Source organism: Pseudorca crassidens, chromosome 16 (assembly GCF_039906515.1).
Source record: "Pseudorca crassidens isolate mPseCra1 chromosome 16, mPseCra1.hap1, whole genome shotgun sequence".
Lineage (NCBI taxonomy): Eukaryota > Metazoa > Chordata > Mammalia > Artiodactyla > Delphinidae > Pseudorca > Pseudorca crassidens.
In genome coordinates this window covers 50543922-50565852 of record NC_090311.1, presented here as the reverse complement: position 1 = coordinate 50565852, position 21931 = coordinate 50543922, and the positions used below count along the sequence as shown (strand labels likewise).

General features: G+C 54.5%; 1 protein-coding gene across 2 annotated transcripts; it reads left to right on the top strand.

The window, feature by feature from the left end:
• The first annotated feature begins 307 nt into the window (after window positions 1–307).
• CDHR1 (cadherin related family member 1) lies at window positions 308–21709 on the top strand. 2 transcript variants are annotated; one of them, XM_067710339.1, is made up of 17 exons: window positions 308–817; window positions 1344–1439; window positions 2203–2348; window positions 3161–3211; window positions 4349–4438; window positions 5705–5791; window positions 7119–7235; window positions 8240–8383; window positions 9761–9839; window positions 11159–11259; window positions 13899–14102; window positions 14611–14763; window positions 16381–16545; window positions 16943–17010; window positions 17529–17757; window positions 18413–18670; window positions 19335–21709. In XM_067710339.1, exons 1-17 carry the CDS (start codon window positions 763–765, stop codon window positions 19890–19892), a joined length of 2601 nt encoding a protein of 866 aa, XP_067566440.1. In that variant the 5' UTR covers window positions 308–762; the 3' UTR covers window positions 19893–21709. The 2 variants fall into 2 exon arrangements, with proteins under 2 accessions (XP_067566440.1, XP_067566439.1); XM_067710338.1 differs by lacking the exon at window positions 308–817 and having other exon boundaries at window positions 980–1439.
• Window positions 21710–21931: the final 222 nt, after the last annotated feature.

Below are 21931 nucleotides of genomic sequence, written 5' to 3'. Positions count from 1 at the left end.
GGAGAGCTAGCCTGGCCTGGGGAGGGCAGGACAGGAATGGGTTGAGATCTCAGAGAGGTGGTCCTGATAAACCCTCACCATCTGCCCCTTTCCCAACCACAAAGCTCACCCCCAAAGCCTTCAGGGACACATCCCTGGAGTCGATTTGGATTTTTCAGGCCATGCCCTTCCCAGAGCCCACCCACCCCCTTTCTGCCCCGCCCTCATTTGTCCTAGAGACTAGTGGGAGGGATCCTTCCGCGCTGAGGTTGCGCCCGTGCCCTGCCGCTGTTTTACAATCAGGCTCAAAGAGAGCGGCAAACTCGCTGACAGTCACAGAGGAAGTTCATAAGAAGGGAAAACTCCAGTGGAGCCCAGCCCTACCAGGATTTGCAGACCTGGAAAAAGTCCCAGTTTTCCAGTGCCCTGCGGCCCTGGATCCCCTTGGCTCCTGCGCTCCAGACCTGGGGGCAGAGGTCGCGGTAGCACAGAGGAATGCCCTCCCGCCCCCCACCCCCGCCCGCTGCTGGTAGCGGGCCCCCTCAGCTCTGCACCCACTAATTGGTCTCGTTCCGCTGCGGGCGGGAGCGCTCCAGCGGCGCCGACCCGAGCCGTGTCATCCGCTTAGCGCCCTCCGCACCTTTCGGCGCTCCCGCCCACGCCCGCCTCCCGCCGCCGCCCCCACCCCACCCCGGCTCTGCACTCGTCGCGGGCCCAGGGCATGCTCCGTGCTCCGGTGCCCGGCCTCGGCTGCGGGGAGCAACAAGACCCGCCCGCGGAGACATGGGGCGCGGCCTGCGGGCCGTTCTGGCCCTGGGGCTGCTGTTCCACCGCCTGGGTGAGTGGCCGCAGGCCCCGCGGGCCCCGGTAGGGACGAGGGGTGGGTGCTGGCGCCAGCCGGGTGGACCCAGGGACAGTTCTGGACCGTTCATTTCCAGAGCGGGGCTCGGGATGGGGGACGGGGACACGGACTGGGGAAAGGGGATTCTCGCCGCTCTCCGCTTCTTCAGAAGCACAGTCGGAGGTTTGGCAGCTGCCCCGAGGGCTGTGGGAGGGTGTTTTCACTCCCCGTGTGACCTTGACCAGGGCACTGCCCCTCTCTGGGCGAGGCTTCCTAGTCTGCCCGTCGATGGGGCTGAGACTGGCCGCTGCCTGAGTTCCAAACGCCCAGATGGTGCGTGTCCCTGACAAGCCGAGCCCAGCCGGAGCCCACGGGAGGAGGTGGCCGAGGGCCCCGGTGGGCGCGCTGGGCTCTGGGACGGGAGCCCTCGCCTGCCCGCGGGTGGGCCAGACGCGCAACCACGCCGGTGCCGAGCTGTCCCTGCGCATGTTCGGGTGTCCTCTGTTCTGTGTTCTCTTCCTAGCCCAGGCCAACTTCGCCCCCTACTTTTTCGACAACGGGGTGGGCAGCACCAACGGAAATATGGCCCTCTTCAGCCTCCCGGAGGACACTCCTGTGGGTGAGTACGCCTGGCGTCTGCCCCACATAGGTCTCCCGGAGGGGCGGCCCACGTTCCCCTGGACATAGAGACCGAACCCGTGATTCCCGGGACATCCTGTTAGCGCTCTGAATTCCCTGGGGCAGTTGCAGGAAAGGAGAGCACGGGCGGCCGTGGACACCTAAGCTGGGCCAGTCCTGGAGACCCAGGCGCCGAGCCCAGAGACAGGGCCGGCCCCAGGGGCAGGCGGCAGTCCTCAGCGCTGGGGCCTTTACCCACTGCGTGACCTTGAGCAAAGTACTAACGTGCCAGAGCCACAGGGCTCTAGGCTTTAAAATGGCCCCAGAACAATGAACTCAGTGGCATCTGCACGGAGAGGAGCGGGAGAAGGAGGGAGGTTCACACTTCCTCTCCATCACCTGGTCTGGGAACCCTGAGCAAAAGGACCACTGCAGTGTACAGGAAGCACCTGCTCAGAGTTCCCTGAATAATCCAAGCATGGGGAACAGTGCTGCCCGTGGGTCACCCCTCCACCTTAAGGCTCCTCCCTTTTCCCTCATTCGCATCCCCAGTCTTGGTTCCTGGGACAGGAGTCATTTCCAGGCAGAGACCCTAGAGTTAGACCCAGCAGCCCTGAAGCCCTCTGTAATCCGTATTCTAGATTACAATCTGTAAAGTGGCAGGTGCTAACAGTCATCTGATAGTCGTGAAGAATAAAGAAAAAGAGTAGGAAGCAGCCAGCTGGGACGGGGCCAGCAGTGAGCGCTCAACTGTCTCTTTCCAGGCTCTCATGTGTACACCCTGAATGGAACAGACCCCGAGGGAGACCCCGTCTCCTACCACATCCGCTTTGACCCCAGCGCTAGAAGTGTCTTTTCGGTTGACCCCAATTTTGGAAACATAACCCTGATTGAAGAGCTGGACAGAGAGGTATGGGGACCTGTGAGGAACATTGCCTGCCAGGCATGTAGACAGAGCTCTGTGGGCGGGAAGGTGCCCTAGAGAGCATCCTTGGAGAGCTCCCATAAATCACAGAAAACAGCCAGCGGATCAGGGCTGGAAAGACTGGTTTAGAAAGCGGCTCTGAGTTTGGTAAAACCCCTCTGTGCCCTCTGAACCTGCGGGTGACAGGGCATGGGCTATGTTTCCCTTGTGAGATCCCACACCAGGCTGGTGGACCAGGTACCTGGACCTCAGCCGCGGGATGCTGCCAGCTCTGATCCAATGGCAGACTCCACCAGTGCAGAGAAAGGGAAGGGTGGGTCCCAGAGACAGCTGGGGGACACAGCAGAGGAGGTGAAACTGTTCCCCCCTCCCTGTCACCCTACGGGACGTGGGAACCTCGACACCCACCGTGTCGAGGGGAGAGCTTGAGACACCACAGACCTGGACCTCTGAGGAACTGTAGAATATGGAGAGTCGAGGGAGAGATAAGGGGCAAAAAGAGGAAAAATTTTAAATGGATTAATAACCTCTTCCTGGGTCCTCCAGCACACTCGTTAGCATCTCTCATTCTGACAGGGGTACATTTTCTGTTGGCATATCCACCCTCTGGGTTTATGAAAACCCCTGATGGGCCAAGCCCCAAAATAAGGTCTCAAGCATGGCCAGAGGCAGCTTTCAGCCACTCCGCCCTGCTCCAGGGCTCCCTTGAAATGCCCGGGCCTCCTCTGCTGCACCCAGCCTCCAGGGGTCCTTATGGTGCCTCAGACTCCTGGACACTTTGTCCTTGTGCTTCACAGAGGGAGGACGAGATTGAAGCCATTGTCAGCATTTCCGACGGCCTGAATCTGGTGAGTACACACTCCAGCCAGCCCCTGGCAGCACGCGGGGCAGGGCTCCCAGCAAACCCGAGCTGAGGTCCAGCAAGATCTGCCCCAACGTGCTCATAGGAGAGAGGGGAAGGAAGGGAGGGAGAGCACACCCACATTCCTCAAGCAGTGTCTCCTCAAACCTGCTTGCCCATCCATCTCCTCCCGCTTGGCTCCTGGCTCTGCACCGTCACCCAAGCTGAACACCTGGGCACCCGACCCCTCCTTCCTCCCCTCCTTCCCCACAGCTGCCACTTTCGCCCAGCCCTCATCACTGCTTCCCGGATAATCCTGGGGGCTCCCCTCCCTCCAAGGCTCCCCGACCTCAATCCACATCTGGAGCCATCACTGTGCAGTGCAAGGCCTGGCCACAGATCCCAGCTCAGAAAGCGCTAGCAGCTGGCCCCCACTGCCCTCGGGGTGGAATCCAAGCTTCAGACTGCCATTCAGAGCACCGTCAGACTCACCCGCCTTCTCTCCCACATTCACTCCCCCAGCCGCGTAGCCCTAAATCTGCTTCTGTGCTCTAAACCCACGTATGTGCTTCGCTCTGCCTTTGCCCGTGTTGCTGCTTCTTCCTGACACACCTTCCTCCTCTTCCCCTCTCACCTGACAAAGTGCTGCAGACCTTACTTCTCACACCTCTGTGAGGCCTCCCTGCTGTCAGCCACCGCAGGCTGGGTCAGATGCCTCTTCTCTGGGCCTCTGGATGTAGCCCCCTAAACTGGTGCCTTTGCCGAGGCTGGGGCACACGGTGCCCCCAGAGTCATGTGGTGCAGGCCCCAGCCCCCAGTGCCCAGCCTGTTGTGGTTGCCGCCCTGAATGACATCACGACTGTTCTTTCATATGTTGCTATTTGCCCACCACTCCACCCTGCAAAGTTCACACCATCAGACTGTGTCTTCTGTCTCCAGCATGGAGCACAGTGCTTGGCACCGAGTAGTTCCTTAACAGTATGTGCTGCATGAATGAATAAAAGAGGGAAGGAAGGAGGGAGGGAGTGGAAGGGAGGGGGAAGGAGGGGGCAGAGACATACACCTAGGGTGTTAGAGGCCATTGTCCCTTTATCACCCGGAAGGTCTCAATGCTCCAACACCTGTCCCCTTTGCCCCTTCTCAGGTGGCGGAAAAAGTCACTATCCTGGTGACGGATGCCAATGACGAGGCACCCAGGTTCATCCAGGAGCCCTACATTGTCCAGGTTCCCGAGGTGAGCAAGGGGCCACCAGGCAGGGTCGATGCACTCCCGCCCCAGGCCTCTGGGCTGCCCTGTGACCTGGCCAAGGGGACCAGGCATTGGAGTGAAGAGCCCTCTCCATCACTCACTACCCTCTGGAGACCCCTCCCCTCTGTGTCCTCCTGCCACCTCTGTTGCCAGCCCCTCACATTTTTATTCCAAAGGAATGTTCATTGACCATTTTCCATTAGAATTATAATGCACTTTCTTTTTTGGGGGGCACCCTCGCCCCCTGCAGTGAAAATGCCAAGTCCTAACCACTGGACCATCAGGGAATTCCCTATAATGTACTCTTATCGTGAAAATGTGAATTGTACAGAAAAGTAGGGAAAAAAGAGTTTCAGAAACCACCCTTAATCCCTCCAGCTTGAGACAACATTGTTAAATTTGGGGGTATTTCCTCCTCATCATTTTCATGATCATAGGTTCTTGCTTTCTCTTTATTTTACATAGTTTTGACTATACTAAACATGTGCTTTCTGTATTCTATTTTTCACTGAATTTATAACATAAGAATTTTCCTCAGTAATTGTAAAGTTGCGGTAACTAAGATTTTAATAGCTTTCCTTGAGTGCATATTCCAGCATTTACTGAACTGTTCCTTTATGTTTGGATATTAAAGATACTTTAAGTTTTTGCCGTCATAAGAAACACCAAACAACAGACTCTGAGCATAAAAGTTCCTTTCTCTAATTGGAATGATTTGACATTGCTGGGTCAAAGCCTGGGTGCCTGTGAGGTGTTGCCAGATTGATTTTCCAGAATGGTACCTGTTTGCCTTTCCCCTAGGATGTGAGAAAGGGTTTGTCTCCTGGTTCCTGGCCGACACTGGCCATTCTGGGAGTTTTAAATGTCTGCTAATTCAGTAGGAGAAAGATATTTGCGCTGGCTCTAAGCTGCACGTGTGTGATCCCTGGTGATACGGAATATGTCTGTGTTTGTTAACTGTTTACAGTCACTTCATATTTAAAGCCTTTGTCTATTTGGAGCCGTTCTCAGGGGGAGGATGTCTGTTTGTTCCTCCTTCCCTCTGCCCTTTCCTGACCCCGCTCTGACTCCAGTGTGTCTGCTCCATCAAGGCCCCTCCTCCTATTGGATGCTCCCTGGGTCAATCACCACCTTTCACCTCTTTTTCACCCCTCACTTCCCTGACTCCACCTTTCCGTGCCCCCAGACCCCAGTTCCCCGAGCATCTGTCACTGCCCCTGGGACTGACTTTCTGTGGCTGTGACCCCTCAGGACACACCTGCTGGGAGCAGTATTGCCAAGGTCCGTGCAGTGGACAGGGACACAGGTTCTGGAGGGAGTGTCACCTACTTCCTGAAGGTAAGGTGGGACACACAGGAAATAACCAGAGGCCTGGGCTAGCAGGGACACCTGGACAGCCCCCATCTCCATCACTAAAGCCCTTAGGTCAGTGCCTCAGCTATTCCCAAAGATTGTCAGAGATGGTGCATCCCACCCAAAAAGGTCTCAGTAAATGCAGGTGTGGGATGAATAGGTGGGGACCTAAGACTGGCCTGAGAGGAAGCCATCTTCCCCTGACTGGCCCATCCTGGCTCCCTCTGAGTTGACCTGCCTCCCTCTCCCCAGATCTCAGGACCCTCAGCTCTCCCCCTACCAACCCCTCCCCCAGAAGATGGCCTGGGCACTTTGCACACACACCAAGTAAAAGAAACTTGTCTGAGCCTAGAAGTGTCAATCGGAAAAAAGGCAGAAGGGGCAACTCTCAGAATGAGCAGAGCTGTGACACCTCCACCCTACCCTTGTCCATCCATCCCACCCTGTCGGAGGCGGAGACCCCTCCCCACACCTCCTGCCTTTCCCTGGACTCCTCCGGAACCCACTGCCCTCCTTCCCATGGCTGCTGTTTCTGTAGCATCTTCTCTGCTCTCCACAGTTAATCACTTGCTCTCACCATTTTCAAGGCAGTATAGCTCAGTGGCTAGAGACACCGGTTCTGGAGAAAGCCCCTGGGCTCCACGGGTTCTGGAAAGACTCCACCACTTCCCACGCATGGGGCTTCCGTCATTGTATGACTTTCCCAGCTCAGTTTCCTCCTGCGTAAAATGGGCAAGTCGAAAGCGCATCCTCATTGGATAGTTGCGAGGATTAAATACGTGTCCAGCTCCAACAACAGCTCCTGACACACAGTCACCCCTCTTCAGATTGAGGATTGTCCCCTCCCCATCTGACCGCCCCAACCCCCTACCCAGATGCTGCTGACTGACCCCCAGTCACTTAATGGAGGGGTTGGAAGATCCCGAAGGCTCTCTCTGTCACTATGGCTCTCAGCCCTCACCTCCTCTAGGTTAGAGAACTCTGCTGACATTTCTGCCTGCTGGAAACTCCAGGCCAGAGCTTAGCCCCGAGCTGGGCCCCGTTGTTTTCCAGCTGAGCTGAGAAAAGAGCTGAGGGCCTGCTGGAAGGGAACGTCTTTGCTGGACTGAGGGAGAGGGAGGGGAAGCCCAGAGCCCTAGGAAGCGGGACCCTGGGGGCCGGGAGGACTGAGTGCCCTGAAGTGTGCATCTCAGCCCTGAGAGCAGAGTTCGTGTGATGAAGGGAGGACGGTGAAGACCCCCTTTCAGGAAGCAGAGCAGGTGAGGGCCCTGGGTCCCTCCCCAAGGCCCAGCCTGCCCCTCGCTCTTTACAGAATCCACACTCCACCAAGTTTTCTGTGGACCGCCACAGTGGTGTACTCCGCCTCCAGGCTGGGGCCACCCTGGACTACGAGAAGGCCCCGGCCCACTTCATTGCTGTGGTTGCCAAGGTAATAGAGAGGGAGGAATGGCAGCACCTGGACCCTCCTCAGCCTCCGTCAGGGGAAGCTGCCCTTGGATTGGAGCAGCTAGGTTCTACAACTGGGGGGCAGTTCGGGGCAGAAGGTACAATGGGGAGGGGATGGGGGGTGCAGCCGCTCGGAATCTCTAATGCGTGGAGCCTGCCCAGACATGGACATATTCTCCAGGGAGGCTGGTGTTTCTGAGACAGAGAGGGCTCGCATCCACACAGCCTGGCCTCTGGGCACCTCTGTTTCTCTGCCCGGGCTTGCTCACCCTCCTCTTCCTCTCTGTGTGACCGGTTACCCTCTCTGAGCCTCAGTTGTCTCATCTGCCCACCCCGAGACTTAACTAAATTCCTCATACTTCTAAAGCGTGTGACATGGGATCTGCAACTCAGCAGGTGCTCGGCCAAAGCGGCTGCTCTTTCCCGAGGGCAGGAAACCCCAGCCGTCCCTCTAAGCCCCCCATTTTCTTTTCCAGGAAGGCCCCTGCTGGTCACATATTGGCTACAGGGCACCCCCCTCAGTCTGCACCAGGAGGCTCGTGCCGGGCCTGCCTGCCAGCCACTCCACGAGCGCTGGCTTGGTGGGCGCACGGCTCCATTATACACGCTCAGGCGCGGGTCCACATCGTGCTCTTAGCAGGTGCTCAGGAGTGTTTGAGGCTTGGCTCCGGGCTGGGAGAGGGGATTTGGCTCTGACCCCCTCCTCCTCTGGTACTGATCAGACATGATTCCCCTGGAGAGAAACCTAACCCTCTTTCCAAAGGAATGCCTATGAGCGCCTACTGCGTAGCAGGCACTGGTTGAAGACCTTCTTGCCTCATCTCATTTAATTTTCCTAACACCCGTATGAGGGCAAAATTATCTCCAGGGGACACGGAAGCAAACGGAAATCAGGGAGGGCAGCCAGTAAGTGACAGGAGCCGGATTCCGTGGGAGTCTGCTCAACTCCAGAGCCCAACCTCTCTTCCCTCTCCGACCCTTCCCCAGGATGGCGGAGGGAGGCTGCGAGGGGCCAGCGTGGTGCTCTCGGCCACCACCACGGTCACAGTCAATGTGGAGGACGTGCAGGACATGGCCCCTGTCTTCGTGGGCACGCCCTACTACGGCTATGTGTACGAGGACACCCTTCCGGTGGGTGGCTGCGCCCCTCAGCCCAGTGTCACCTCCAGACACCTCCTGCCCTGTCCTTCGCGCTGCCCAAGGATCCCCCTGCTGGATGGCTGGGCTCGACCCGGGCTCGCGCCTCAGCTCACGGGGAGGCCGGCTCTGGACCCCTCACTCAGGCCACAAACAGGTCGTTTTGCATGGGGAAGTAGGCCCAGGAAGAAGCGGCGGCTTGTGTGTGGAGCACGTACCGGGTGCCCAGGCTATGCCAGGCGTCTCTTCACTCACTCAGGCTTACGCCAGCCCGGCTGCACATGTCAGCCCTTCAAAAGGGCTGAGAAGAGAGGCTGGGAAGAGAGCTGATGATTTGGTTTAGGTGGCCCTTTCCTCCACCTCGTACAGGAGGTGAGGTGCCTTTCGCTTCCCTCCCTCCAAGCCTGTATAGCCTGGGGCCCCTCAAACCAGTAGTTCTCCCACAGTTTGCTGCTGAATCACCACAACCCTTGTCAGACATCACACGTGGGCCCAGCTGGAAGGCTGGCCTCAGCTTCCTCCCCCTTCAGTGCAGTCTCTGTCCCTCCTTCCCGCCCCCCCCCCCCCCACCGCCACCCCTGTGTTTTGTGTTTTGACCTCTCAGGTTCCAGTCCTGGGCCTGGCATCCAGGGTCTGGCCTCCCCTCCACCCGGGAGCCCCCACCATCCTCTACTCAGCCCAGCCCAGCCCTCTCACCACTGCACCCTTTTCCTTCTGCTGGACACGTGTCCATGGGCCTAACACCTCCTGCCCTTCTCGGCTCAGCCCAGGCACTGCTTTCGCCGACATCTTCGGTTGATGTCTGCTCCTACGCCCAGCACGCCCCTCCACGGGCACGCCCCTCCTTGGGGTGAGCCCATGTGTTTATTTGCCCCCCCAGCCACACCTCCCATGGCCACAGCTCAAGAACTCTCTGTGGAATGGAATTGCATTCTCAATTTTCACTTCCCCGGATTCTGATAATTCCCAACTTTATACAACAATGAAAACACTTACTGAGCACTACTCATGTGCTGGGCCCAAGCTAAGACATCACCTTTTCAGATGCTGGCAGCTGAGTGGTGCAGAAGGGCACAGAGTGAGGGAGAGAGAAAGGCCGGGCTGCTCCCATGGGGGCCGCAGGTCAGAGCAGGGCGAGGCCCAGACGGTCCTGCTGAGGAGCTAAGCGGGAAGGAGGTGCCGGGGCGGGGGGAGAGGACAGTCAGGAAGCTGCCATGAGGATGGATAGGCCTCTGGGGAGATGGACCTGAGTAGGGAGACCAGGAGCGGGTGGCAGGCCAGGATCGAGCAGGGCTTGTCAGGTGGGGCAACTTCCCAAAGCCTTCGAACGGCCTCCCAGGGCCACAGGATAAAATCCTTATTCCCCCCAAGGGCTCAGAGGTCCTGACCGTCGTCGCCATGGATGGTGATCGCGGCAAACCCAACCGTGTTCTCTACAGCTTCGTGAACGGTGAGTCTGGGGCTCACTGCTGGGCTGCAGCTACAACTCGTTGGGTAACCAGAGTGAGATCCAGCCTCTCCGGATCCCAGTTTCCTCATCTATAGGCCAGAAGCACAAGATGCGTGGAGAAGAGTGGCTGGGTCCCTGCAGGAGGCGGCACGTCTCCTTGGGCGTCTGCTTTGGTCCCTGCTTCTCATTATGTCCAGCAACAGGGAGAGACGCATTGGGCAGGGAGGGGCTGGGGGCTGGATACTGAGAGCGGCACAGGTGGTGCCAATTCACGTTCCCACAGGCTCCTGGGCATACCTCGTTAATGGGAAGGGGTGGCAGGATTTCTTATACTCTTTAAATTGCCATGTGTTTTTCTCATTCTTTTAAATGTTTTGGCCTAGAGCATAGAGTTGAATTCAGTGAATTAAATGCAGTGATGATTTTGCGTGTGCCTAGTACTAGCCCTGTACATGGGTGAGAAAACTGAGGCTCAGAGAAGCTAAATTATCCCAAGTTCCCATTGGGTTTGAACCTAAGTCTGCGGGCTCTTTCCACAGCTGGGCAGCAACTGAGCAGGAGAAGCCAGCCCTGGGGAGGGCTCTTGAGCCCTCAGTAGCTGGTCCCCTCCAGGGGACCACCACACCTCGTACCTGGTCCCCTCCAGGGGACCACCACACCTCGTACCTGGTCCCAGACATGCACACATCTCTATGCTCTCACTCAGACACCATCACCTCCTCTGACCCTGTCCCTGGGACATGCCTGGTACACACTCCCCTTCCAGCAGCTCACACACGTGCAGATGTGTCCACTATCACACACAGGCATCTCTCCCCAGGCATGCAGACCTCTGACTGCCTTCCCTCCCCTCCACCGCTGCAATCCTTCAAACACCTACCGAGTGCCCACACCACACCATCTCCTCTCCTGTCTTCTTGCATCTCCCTCTACTCCTCCTCCTCCAGTCTTTCTCTTTCTTCCCTCCATTATTTTCTCTCCTTCTCTCCACCCCCCATCTCCCTTCTTCTATACCTCTTTATTTCTCCTTTCTCTTTCTACCACACACACACACACACACACACACACACACACACACACGAAGCAAAATACTAGAGCACCTGGGAGCCAGAAAGTAGTGAGCTTGAGTCCCAGTTCTGCACTCACTGTGTAACCTTAGATAAGTTACTTAGCGCCTCTGAGACTCAGTTTCCTCATTGGCAAGACACAGATGATAATAGGGGAGACTTGAATGAGATAACGTCTGAGGAACGTATGGCACCCTGCGCCACCGTGTGGCCTTGTTCAGAACTGCAGGGCACATCTCTCTTCTGTGGCAGGCAGTGATGGAGCCTTTGAAATTAATGAGACGTCTGGAGCAATCTCCATCACCCAGAGCCCTGCCCAGCTCCGGAGAGAGGCGTATGAGCTGCATGTACAGGTACCCTCCCAGGAGCTTGGCGTTCCCCACCCTTCAGCCCTGGAAGGTTCCAAAGGTGATGAGACCTGGGCTGCCCCCTTACCCCCCAGGGCTCGCAGGATCTAGGGAGGAAGGATCTAGATGTTGCTTCAAGGAGCACCTACAAGAGGTGGTACCTGGCGAGGGGAGCTGTGATGAGGCAGGAGAAGGAAGGATGGAAGCAGCGATGCCATGAACATGGGTAGGACCCAGCAAGTGGAGACTGGTGTTGGGGAGCACTGTTTAGGGTGGGGCAGGCGGAGGCCTTGCAAAGCTAGGAAAGCCCAATGAGCAGAGGCTGGAGGTGAGAGCACATGATGTAGCAGGGGCGCAATGAGGGGTCAGGTGGGACCGGAGCCAAGAGTCCACAGGCAGCACGTAAAGGGGAAACGGTTGGAGCCCAGCTGGTGCCGGAGGAGCAAAGGCCTTGAATACGAGGCATGGGTTTTCCCTGCAACAGGGCCAGCTTTGCGGCCATGCAACCTGTGAGATGACACAGGAACCATAGTTAGAAGGGTCCCATGCTGGGCTTAATGCTCTGCTCTTGCTGTCTTGAAATTCTTAAACAGTTTTTTAACAAGGGGCCTCCTATTTTCATTTTTCACTGGGCCTGCAAACTATGTACCTAGTCCTGCCCAAGAGCAGGGAAGAGCCATGGAAAGTTTTGAGCAGAATTAGAGTCTTGTTAAAAGCTCACTCTGACTGCTCACTAGACCAGTGGGATTCCCAAAATCAGAGAGCTTGGAAAAAAAAAAGATTTCCAGGACACACTCCCGAGGATGGGTATTTAGTATGTCTGGGGGAAACCCAGGATTCTGCATGTTTTGAGCTCCCAGGTGATTCTGGCACCAGTCTCAGCCTGACGTTTGAGAGCACTAGTCCCAACTTGGGTTTGGAGGGAAGTGGATGAGAGGTAGGGAAGCAAAGCCATCAGCCCAGGTGACAGATGCCGAGGGGCCGTGGGGATGAGCGGAGGCGGAACGGTGAAAATGGACGAACGGCAAACTGTGAAGGAGACAGACTCCACAGAACGGGGCCATGAGTTGGGGGGGGAAGGAGAGGGAGGGATGCATCTAGGGTGGTACCGTGCCATCAGGAACACAGGTGAGAAGGCAAGTTGAGTAGAATGGGCATGAGACATTCTGGTGCCTCGGGGACATTCAAGTTGAAACATCCAAACTTGTGGGTACAGGTTTGGACTTCAGGGCAGACAGCATCAACATACAGGTAGCTGTGAAAGGAGGGGAGGGCATGAGGCCACCCAGAGGAGGGCTGGGGGGAGAGAGGAGCCACCGGCTCAGAAGGCCACTGCGGGAGCACCCCAGGATAAGAGTGAGGAAGAGGGAGGTGCCAGGGAAGGAGAGACCAGGGGTCAAGTTCAACCTGCAAAGGGGAGCCACTTTAGCCAAGGGGACAGCACACTCGGAAGGGGGAGGGGGAGCGGGCAGTGCCACCTGCAGCATGGAAGTCAGTGTGAAGTATCTGAGTTGGGGACGGGCTGAGCATTGAAAGGGAGGAAAGGGGGCAGAGGGCACAAGCTTCTACCAAAGAAGAGTTTGGAAGCAGCTAGTGTGTGATGGAGTAGAGGGCAGGGAGGGTCATTTGAGGATAGGTAAGACCAGACATGCTCATAGGAGAGCAGAAGGAAGCCCTTGCAGGGCCTCATATGGTATTTGCCACCCGTTCCTGAGGTGCTTGTGGACTCTTGGCCCTGGCTTTGCAGCCTGTATTTGTCATCCACTGTGCATCGCCACACCTCCCCTCCCTGCAGCCTCCCCCTGGACAAGTGGACACAAGTGCAGAACATGGTAAAGCTAGGGTTTGAACCCGCCTCTGGCTGCAAGGAGAGGGCAGTGCAGTGAGGTGGAGAGAGCACTGCCTAAGGAATCAGACACATCTACTTTCTTCCTAGCCCAGCTGTGTGACCCTCACTCCTCTTGCCTCATCTGTAAAACAGGACAAGTAATAGCACTATACTAGTTTCCTATGACTGTTGTAACATATCACCACAAATTTAGTGCCTTAAGACAACACACATTTATATCTTGCAGCTTTTGTGAGTCAGGAGTACAGGGTCAGCTTAGCTGGGTCCTCAGATTCAAGGCCTCTCACGTAGCTGCCAACAAATTTTCAGCCAGGACTGGGTTCTCATCTGAAGACCCAGCTGGAGGAGGGTTAGCGTCCAAGCTCACATGGTTATTGGCAGGATTTAGTACCTCGTGGGCTGTCAGACTAAGAACCTCTGTTCCTTGCTGGCTGTTGGCTAGACATCACCATTAGTTCCTAGGAACACAGGCCTCTTCAACACAGCTGTTTGCTTCATCTAAGCCAGCAAAAGATAGATATAGATAGATATCTTCTATCTGTCTAGAAGATAGAAGTTATGACCTAATCTAATCACTTATTAGTGATTAGATTAATCACAAATTAGTGACCTAATCACTAAGTGATATCTCATCACCTCTGCCATATTCTATCAGTTTGAAGCAGGTCACTAGGCCAGGCCACACTGAAAAAGAGGAGATTACATAAGGGCATGAATACCAGGAGGAGGCAGGGATCATTGGGGCCATCTTGGAATCAGCCTGCCACACAGCCATAGCCACCTGTCCCCACCCCAGGTGACTGAGGTCAGCTCTGCAGGGACCCCAGCTGCCCAGGCCATGGCCCCTGTCACCATCCGGATCGTGGACCTCAACAACCATCCGCCGACATTCTATGGAGAGAGTGGACCCCAGAACAGATTTGAGCTGTCCATGTATGAGCACCCGCCCCAGGGGGAGATCCTGCGGGGCCTCAAGATCACTGTCAACGACTCAGACCAGGTATGTGGTCCTGCCCTCCACTCTGTCTTCCTGCAAACCACATGGGACCAAGTCCCAAAGCTGAGCCTGCATGAGCCTTTCCTGCTGATGTCACAGGCGCCTGGAGAGTCACAAAATGAATGACGCAAGAGTGGGTAACCAGGAGAGAGAGGAGGGAGGGTAGCTAATCAAAGACTAGCTGCTTGGCCTAAATATATTCACAATCAATTAAAAGGAAAAAGCCAGTCAAATGAAAGCACCTGTGCGTCTGACCCTCCAGACAGTGCAGATGTGGCCTGTTGCCTCCTGTGCCCGGCTCAGGGCTAGGCTTTCTGTGCTTGTTTCCTTGGTGAGTCTTCATAGTCTGCTCAACCTTTCTGATTCTTCATCACCTCCCCTGTAGAAAGAAGTAATAATACTCACCTCCCGGGGTCAAGGGCACGTGAAGGCTCCTTGCACAGCGCGACTATCTAATGAGTTTCTGTTCTCATCCATCTTCCCTGTTTCCTCTCTCCAAACTGTTGTCCAGGGAGCCAATGCCAAATTCAACCTGCGGCTGGTGGGACCCGGGGGCATCTTCCGAGTGGTCCCCCAGACGGTCCTGAATGAAGCCCAAGTGACGATCATTGTAGAGAACTCAGCCACCATTGACTTTGAAAAGTTCAAAGTGTTAACCTTCAAGGTAGGTGATGCTTTGCACTACCCTGAATGGGGGGGTCACAGCAGTACCTAGATTCATTCCTAAGGGGTCCCTTGTCACACTCTGCCCCTCCTGGCCCTACTCCTTTCCTCTCAGTTTCTCTGCCCCTCCTGCTGATTTGAGGAGTAAGTGGAAAAGGGAGAAGAAGAAACATGACACAAGAACCTTCTCTTACTGCACACAGCCTCACTGAGCTCCCGCTTCTAAACTACGACTGTCCCCAGGAATGCATGGAGGGGTGTCCAAAGGAAAACTACCAATATGATGTGCCATGTGAATAGATTGAGAGAAGAAAACCATTTGATCCTCAGGATAGATGTTTTCTCATACACATTTGACATATGTCATCTATTCTGTTAAAAACTTCAGCAGGAGATGAAAAATATACTCCTTTGTACATGTAATTATTTAAAATGATAAACATAAATAAATGCATATTATACATAAATATATAATTTATATCAATAAAAAGGAAAAATACTTTGTTGATATTTTTAAAATTGTTTTAATTATTTATGATTATAAATGCATAGACACCGATAGCTAGCATCATGCTTAAAAGTGAAATTCCACACAACATTGTAAAGCAACTGTACTTCAATCAATCAGTCAGTCGATAAAAGTGAAATTCTAAAAGCATTCTATGAAGTCAGGAACAAAACGTGTATAACTGCTCTCACCACTATTCTTTAACACTATTCCTAGAATAACATTATTCCTGGATAAAAAAAGGAAACAAAAGGTACAAACATTAGAAAGGAAGAGTTGAAAATTATTATCATCATCATTATTTTAGATGATGTGATTGTTTGCTTAGAAAAATCTAAAAGAAATGATCAAAAAACTGTTAGACACAGCAAAGTTGCTAACATGATTGATTATAAAGTTGATACACAAAACCTAATAGTTTTCCTACGTACAAAAAATAGCAATGAGAATAATGGCATAAGAGAGCACTTTTACAGTAACAACTAATAGATAAAATTTCTAGGAATTACCATAACAAGAAATATGCAGCATCTAAATGACAAAAAAATGCACAAATTTAACAAAAGGACATAAAGAAGGCAAGAAATATAAAGACACACCCTGTTTAAAAATGCAAATTCTCGTCAATTAATAAAGGATCACACCACCTCAATTAAGTCTTACCCAGAATTTCCTTAGGGGAGGAGGGAGGGGGCTTGACACAATTATACTGGTTTTTATCTGGAGAAATAAACCTGAATAGTCAGGAAATTCAGGTAAAAAGAATATGAGGCAGGAACTTGCTCTAACAGATATTGAAGTATATTATGAAGCAAAATAGTTTTTTTAATGGAATTTTAAAACAAAGGAATATGCAAATCAGTGGAGCAAAAGAAATTGGTCCCAATGGTCCCAATGCAAATGGCAACCATAAGGAAACGGGCATTGCAGTCAGTGGGGAGGGAAATGATGTGTGCCTTAGAGGTGCCCCCTGCAGGTGGGGGCAGGCATAGCTGGATGGCTGCTGAGAAAACGGGAGACAAGGCAGGGATGATACTGAGACGGGACGTGGCAGGCTCTCTGCAGAGCGACTGCCACCCAGACAAGTCCTCCTTTTCCTTCCTTCCCCAGCTCCTGGCCATCGAAGTGAACACCCCAGAGAAGTTCAGCTCCACAGCGGACATCGTGATCCAGCTCCTGGACACCAATGACAATGTCCCCAAGTTCACGTCCCACTACTACATTGCCAGGATCCCCGAGAATGCCCCAGGGGGCTCCAACGTGTTGGCTGTCACAGTGGGTTGGGGCTGACCCAGGGACTGGGGGTGAAGGGGGCCTTGTGAAGTCAGACAAACTGGGGCTCCAGTTTGAATTGCAAAGCCCACACTCACTGGCTGTGTTCTTAGACAAGCTACCTGCCCTCTCTGAGCCTGTTTCTTCTATACAGTGGGAATAACAGCACCTCACAGGACTGTAATGAGGACATATAATGAGAAATACAAGGCCTTCCAGATCTGGTTCCTCCAATGCTTGAGATCTCCTGGGGCGAAACTAGGGCTCCAGAGCAGGGCTCCAGATCAGTTTCTCCCCAGCTGGGCAAACCCCCCAAATCCTTGTTTTGCCATTGAAAGCAAGAGCTGCCAACATGCCCTGACAAAGGGGCAGGGGCCACTGGGAGCTTTCTCTCTTCCAGGCCGTCGATCCGGACACAGGTCCCTGGGGTGAAGTCAAATACTCCGTCTATGGATCCGGGGCAGACCTGTGAGTAGATCCAGAATCCTGGACAGGACCTCAGGCAAGGGGTTTGGGAGGCTGAGGGTGGAGGAGGATCTGTGCTAAAGGCAGGAGGAGCCTGGGAAGAGCAGGACCTGGGTCGGGGAGGCGAGCCTGGGCGCAAGGAATGGAGGGGAGCTGTAGACAGCCTGAGGTCGAGGTGTGGGGACCCACCAGGTGAGGTGAGTCTGAGAGGAGAAGGGACATCATTGTGGCCTGGAGCTGGGGCTCGTGGCCTTGGGGGCCAGGCAAGCAGTGCTGGGCTAGGAAGGGGCAGGTGGTGGGAGGAGAGGGAAGGGCTGTGACTCCGGTTAAGTTCTACATTGATAAGACTGCTAAGTAGGTGGGTGGTCCTGCGGGATGCCTTGGGGAAGCTGCCTGGTGCATTACCGCCCCTTCCTGTAGGCGGCTCCTTACCGCAGGCACGTGTGCACCTCTGTGAGTGTACACGCATGTACGTGAGTGTGCTTGTGCACACCCTCGCCTGCTCTGTCTGTGCCCGACAGCTTCCTGATCCACCCATCCTCTGGGATCATCTACACCCAGCCCTGGGCCAGCCTGGACGCCGAAGACACTGCCAGGTACAACTTCTACGTGAAGGCAGAGGACATGGAGGGCAGGTACAGCCTAGCCGAGGTGTTCGTCACGCTGCTGGATGTCAATGACCACTACCCCCAGTTTGGAAAGAGCGTCCAGGAGAAGACAATGGTGCTGGGGACCCCAGTGAAAATTGAGGTGGGCTTCGAAGGTAGCTGAGCTCCCCTAAAAGTCTTGTCCCTGCAACTGCAAGCGGCACTGTAGCATAAGAATTTCTTTTAAAATATACTGGATTCCTGAAATAAGCAAGGGTTTTTAAGGTACTTTATACACCCTCATCCCCACCTCAACCCAGAAGTAACCTCTGAGAAAGAAGATATTTTTGCCACTTTACACATAAAAATAAATTAAGGCTCAGGCAGGTTGCATGTTTGGTTTGCCTGAGTTCACACAGCTGGTCTGCCTGCCCTTACAGCACCGCTTTCCCCGCTGCACTGCCTTCCCGATACGGAAAAAGCATGAACCCTGGAACCCAACAGACTTGACTCTGGATCCCAGCTGCCCTCCTTCTACCTCTCCATCCTTAGACAAGTCACTCCGCCTCCAGGCTTTTGTTTTTTGACAATACCGGACTGCCTAGACTTGTCCTGAGAATGAATTGCTACAACACACATAGAGAGCCAAGCGCAGACCCACCCTGGCTCATTCAATTCCTCTCCCAGCTCCATTCACTCAAATAGGATTAGGACCATTTCCCTTCAGCCCAGCCAGCTCTATATGACGTGTTGGTTGAGCCAGGGTACACAAGTATCGCCCCCGAAGCCCAGCTCTGTCTGTCCCTCTCTGTGCACAGGCCACAGACCAGGACGCAGAGGAGCCCAACAACCTGGTAGACTATTCCATCATCCACGCAGAGCCAGCCAACGTGTTCGACATCGATATGCACACGGGGGAGATCCGGCTCAAGAACTCCATCCGCTCCCTGGATGCCCTGCACAACATCACGCCCAGCGGGGACCACACGTGGTCGCTAGAGGTGCAGGCCAAGGACCGCGGCTCCCCATCCTTCAGCACCACGGCCTTACTCAAGATTGACGTCGTAGACACTGAGGTGGGTATGGAGCCCTGATCTGCGGGGGGGTGGGGGGGAGGGCCAGAGGGCCAGCTCAGACCTCGCTGCCACGTGGCCAGAGGGAGAAAGACCACCTTCCTCCAAAGACACCCACCCAATGCTCTCGAAGACCACCTGTGCCATCGAACACACAGGCTTTGAAACCAGCTCGAAATCCTAGTCTCAACACTTTGTGATGGTGTGACTTTGGACTTTACTAAGCCTCCACTCCCTTTCTGTAAAATGGGACTAATGATGCCTCCTTCACATGGGTGTTGAAAGGCAGAAGTAAAATCATTATGTATAGTTCTCAGCTCAGGGTCTGGAAGGAAGTCATCACTTAAGAGGTTCTTAATGCACTTGGGCAAACGTGACACACACTCACCCCAGTCAAAGGAAAGCAGTAGCAGCTAATGCAGGAGTTCTTCATCCAGAAGAGGTGCTTGCATCATGCTCTCTCTGTGTGCACTTTTCTGCACAGGTGCATGCATTGTGTTTCCTCTGTGTGCATTTTTTCTGCAATGAAGCCCGTAGTGCTCAGCAGATTCTCCAAGGGATGCCTGACCCCAGAAAGCTTAAAAACCATCAGGCTTAAGGGAGCTTACGGCCCCTGCTCTGTCCTCCGGGGACGAGGCAGGAGCAGCCGAATGCATCTTTCTTCCAGATGCTGTCCCAAAACCCCATGGCTGCCTTCCTGATGCAGACCAAAGACAACCCCATGAAGGCCGTGGGTGTGCTGGCCGGCATCATGGCCATTATTGTGGCCATAACCGTCCTCATCTCCACCGCCACCTTCTGGCGCAACAAGAAGTCCAACAAGGTCCTGCCGGTGCGGCGTGTGCTCCGCAAGCGGCCCAGCCCTGCACCCCGCACCGCCGGCGTCAAGTGGCTCAAGTTCAGAAGGACCAAGGCCGCTGACAGGTTTGTGCTCAGAGAGGATCCTCCCAATGAGAACTGCAACAACAACAGCCTGGGAAGTGCACCACCCCCCAAAGTCCCCGCTCCCCCTCCACCACCCAGCACGGCGCCCAGCATGGGACCAGCCCATTGGATGGTGCCTACAGTCTCTGGCTCCCTCGCCCCTCAGCAACTCCATCCATCACCAAAACCCAAGGCCTTGGCGGAACACGAGGCTGCGGGAAGACCCGTCCAGTCAGCTCTGGTCTCTGAGCTCAGGCAAAAGTTTGAGAAGAAGAATGTGCATAACGAGGCTTACTTCTAGAACGTGTCCTGTGGTCCCTCTCTCCCAACCCGATTGCCCAGCTGCTTGGGCCGTACTCCCCAGCTCTGCCCCTCAGGGTCACCCCTGTTTTGTGCAATGGTGTAACCCCCACATCCAGGCCTCAGGACAGTGCCTTGGGCGAGGAATTTATTTCTCTGGTTATGGATGCAATTGGCAAATACTTTCCCGTCACCCAGATCCTCGGCACAGCTTCAGTGCTCCCTGTTCTGCAGAGGCTGGGAGTTGACGAGGAGCCGGATCTATGTCTTCTACTCACCAGCCCCAGATCTCACAGTGTCTCTTGGGTCCTGCTGGGGCCCCAGCTTTCTCAATCCAGGAGCAGGGCCCTGGCCACATGTGACAAGGTCAACTAGAACCTGGATCCTGAAGTCTTCAGCTAAGAACAGGAGCAGAAAAAGGGGGTTCAGTGCTGACTAAGGTTGAGGGTCAGCGAACCTTGCAGGCTGTAGGAGACCAGATGCAGCAGGGGAGGGCAAAGATGCACTGAGAACTCACGCTGACTGTGGGCCTGTGCCTAAAAGCCATTGGAAGGTGGAGGATGGTGTCTGGGCAGAGACTGTGGGCCCCTGCTCTGCCCACATGGGCCTGCCCTGGTCCCAGAAATAGCTGGAGCCACGCTGGCAGCCCTAGAGATATCTGGAAAAGCATCAAGTCCCCTTAGCAGCTGTCCCACCAGAAGTCCTTGAAGAGGCAGTGCAGGGCTGAGATCTGGGGAGATGTCCATTTTTATCCAGCTCTTCTACTCACATGCTGTAACCTTGGGAAAGCTGTTTAAACTCCCTGCTCATCCTCTTTCTCATCTGGAAAATGAAGAAAGTGAGTCTGCCTCATTCATGGGTCTGGGGCGAGGCTCAAAACAAGTAGTAGCGACAGGGGCTTTCACCAAGTGCAAAGCAGCACAAATGCAAAGTATTTTTCCGCAGCCCAGTTCTCTGGGGGTGCAGCTCTTCCACAAAGTATTGGGAGCCCCTCAGCTATTCTTCCAAGCACCCCCCCCAGGAGGCACTGTGCTGGGTGAGGGCACTGCCACTGATCCACCACAGCCCGAGCTGGGTGATGATGGCATAGCTTCCCTTCCATGTCTCCTCCCTCCCCACCCCACCCCCAGCTACATCCCCCGTGCAGCCCAGGACAGCCATCGTCAGAGAGGGCCAGAGCTGGGCAGCACATCCAGCCAAGGCTCCGTTTTGCCAAGATGACGAAAGTGAGTTCCCTAGAGGAGTGATTGCAAGAGGCCACGTAGCAGTTTGGCGGCAGGGACCTGGTTTGAGGGCTCCCGGCCCCTCAGCATGTTTGTGTAGCTGGGGCACACCTCATCAGCTCGTGACCACGGCCTCCAGCAGAGACGACATGCAGGCCTCTATTAATGCAAAGAAGTTCCATCTGACTTTAAGGAAATCTGCCAAGAGGAAATCTAAACGTGTGCCCAGAGAGAAACGGAACAATTCTTTGTGTTTCACTCCACTCACTAATAACCTCTCTAGAATATGTCCGTGATTTTATTTAAACAGATTACATGCACATGTGGTTTTCTTGATTTTTGAGTTGGTGTTTGAAGGTGTGTTACTCAGATGTGCCGGTGTGCAGGCTCCTTGCCAGGGTTTCTGCAGTCCACAGCCCAAGCTGTATTAAGGGTTGGGCTCTAACAAGCCAGGAGCCCAGACTGAACAAACAGGTACAGGTTTCAGGACAGGGCTGTGCTGGATCGTGTTTGCCCTCCATAGGTAATGCAGCATCCTTACAACTTGCATGCAATCAACCTCTTTTGTAAATGGTAAATAAAATCTGTTAACCAAAAGCCAAGCTGACCTCTGGCTGCCTGCTTAACATGAGTGTTAGCTGACTTGTGGAGACCAACTGTCCCGACAGCCAAGCTCAGCCTGCTGCCTGGCTCCTTTGGTGGATCCATCCCCCGACCCCCAGATCCGACTGGGGGGGGGGGCTGCAAAAGTTTGTCCAACTTGCCACGCATACATCTGTACCAGCAACACGCCTGTGGGGCTTGTCTACCTGAGTGT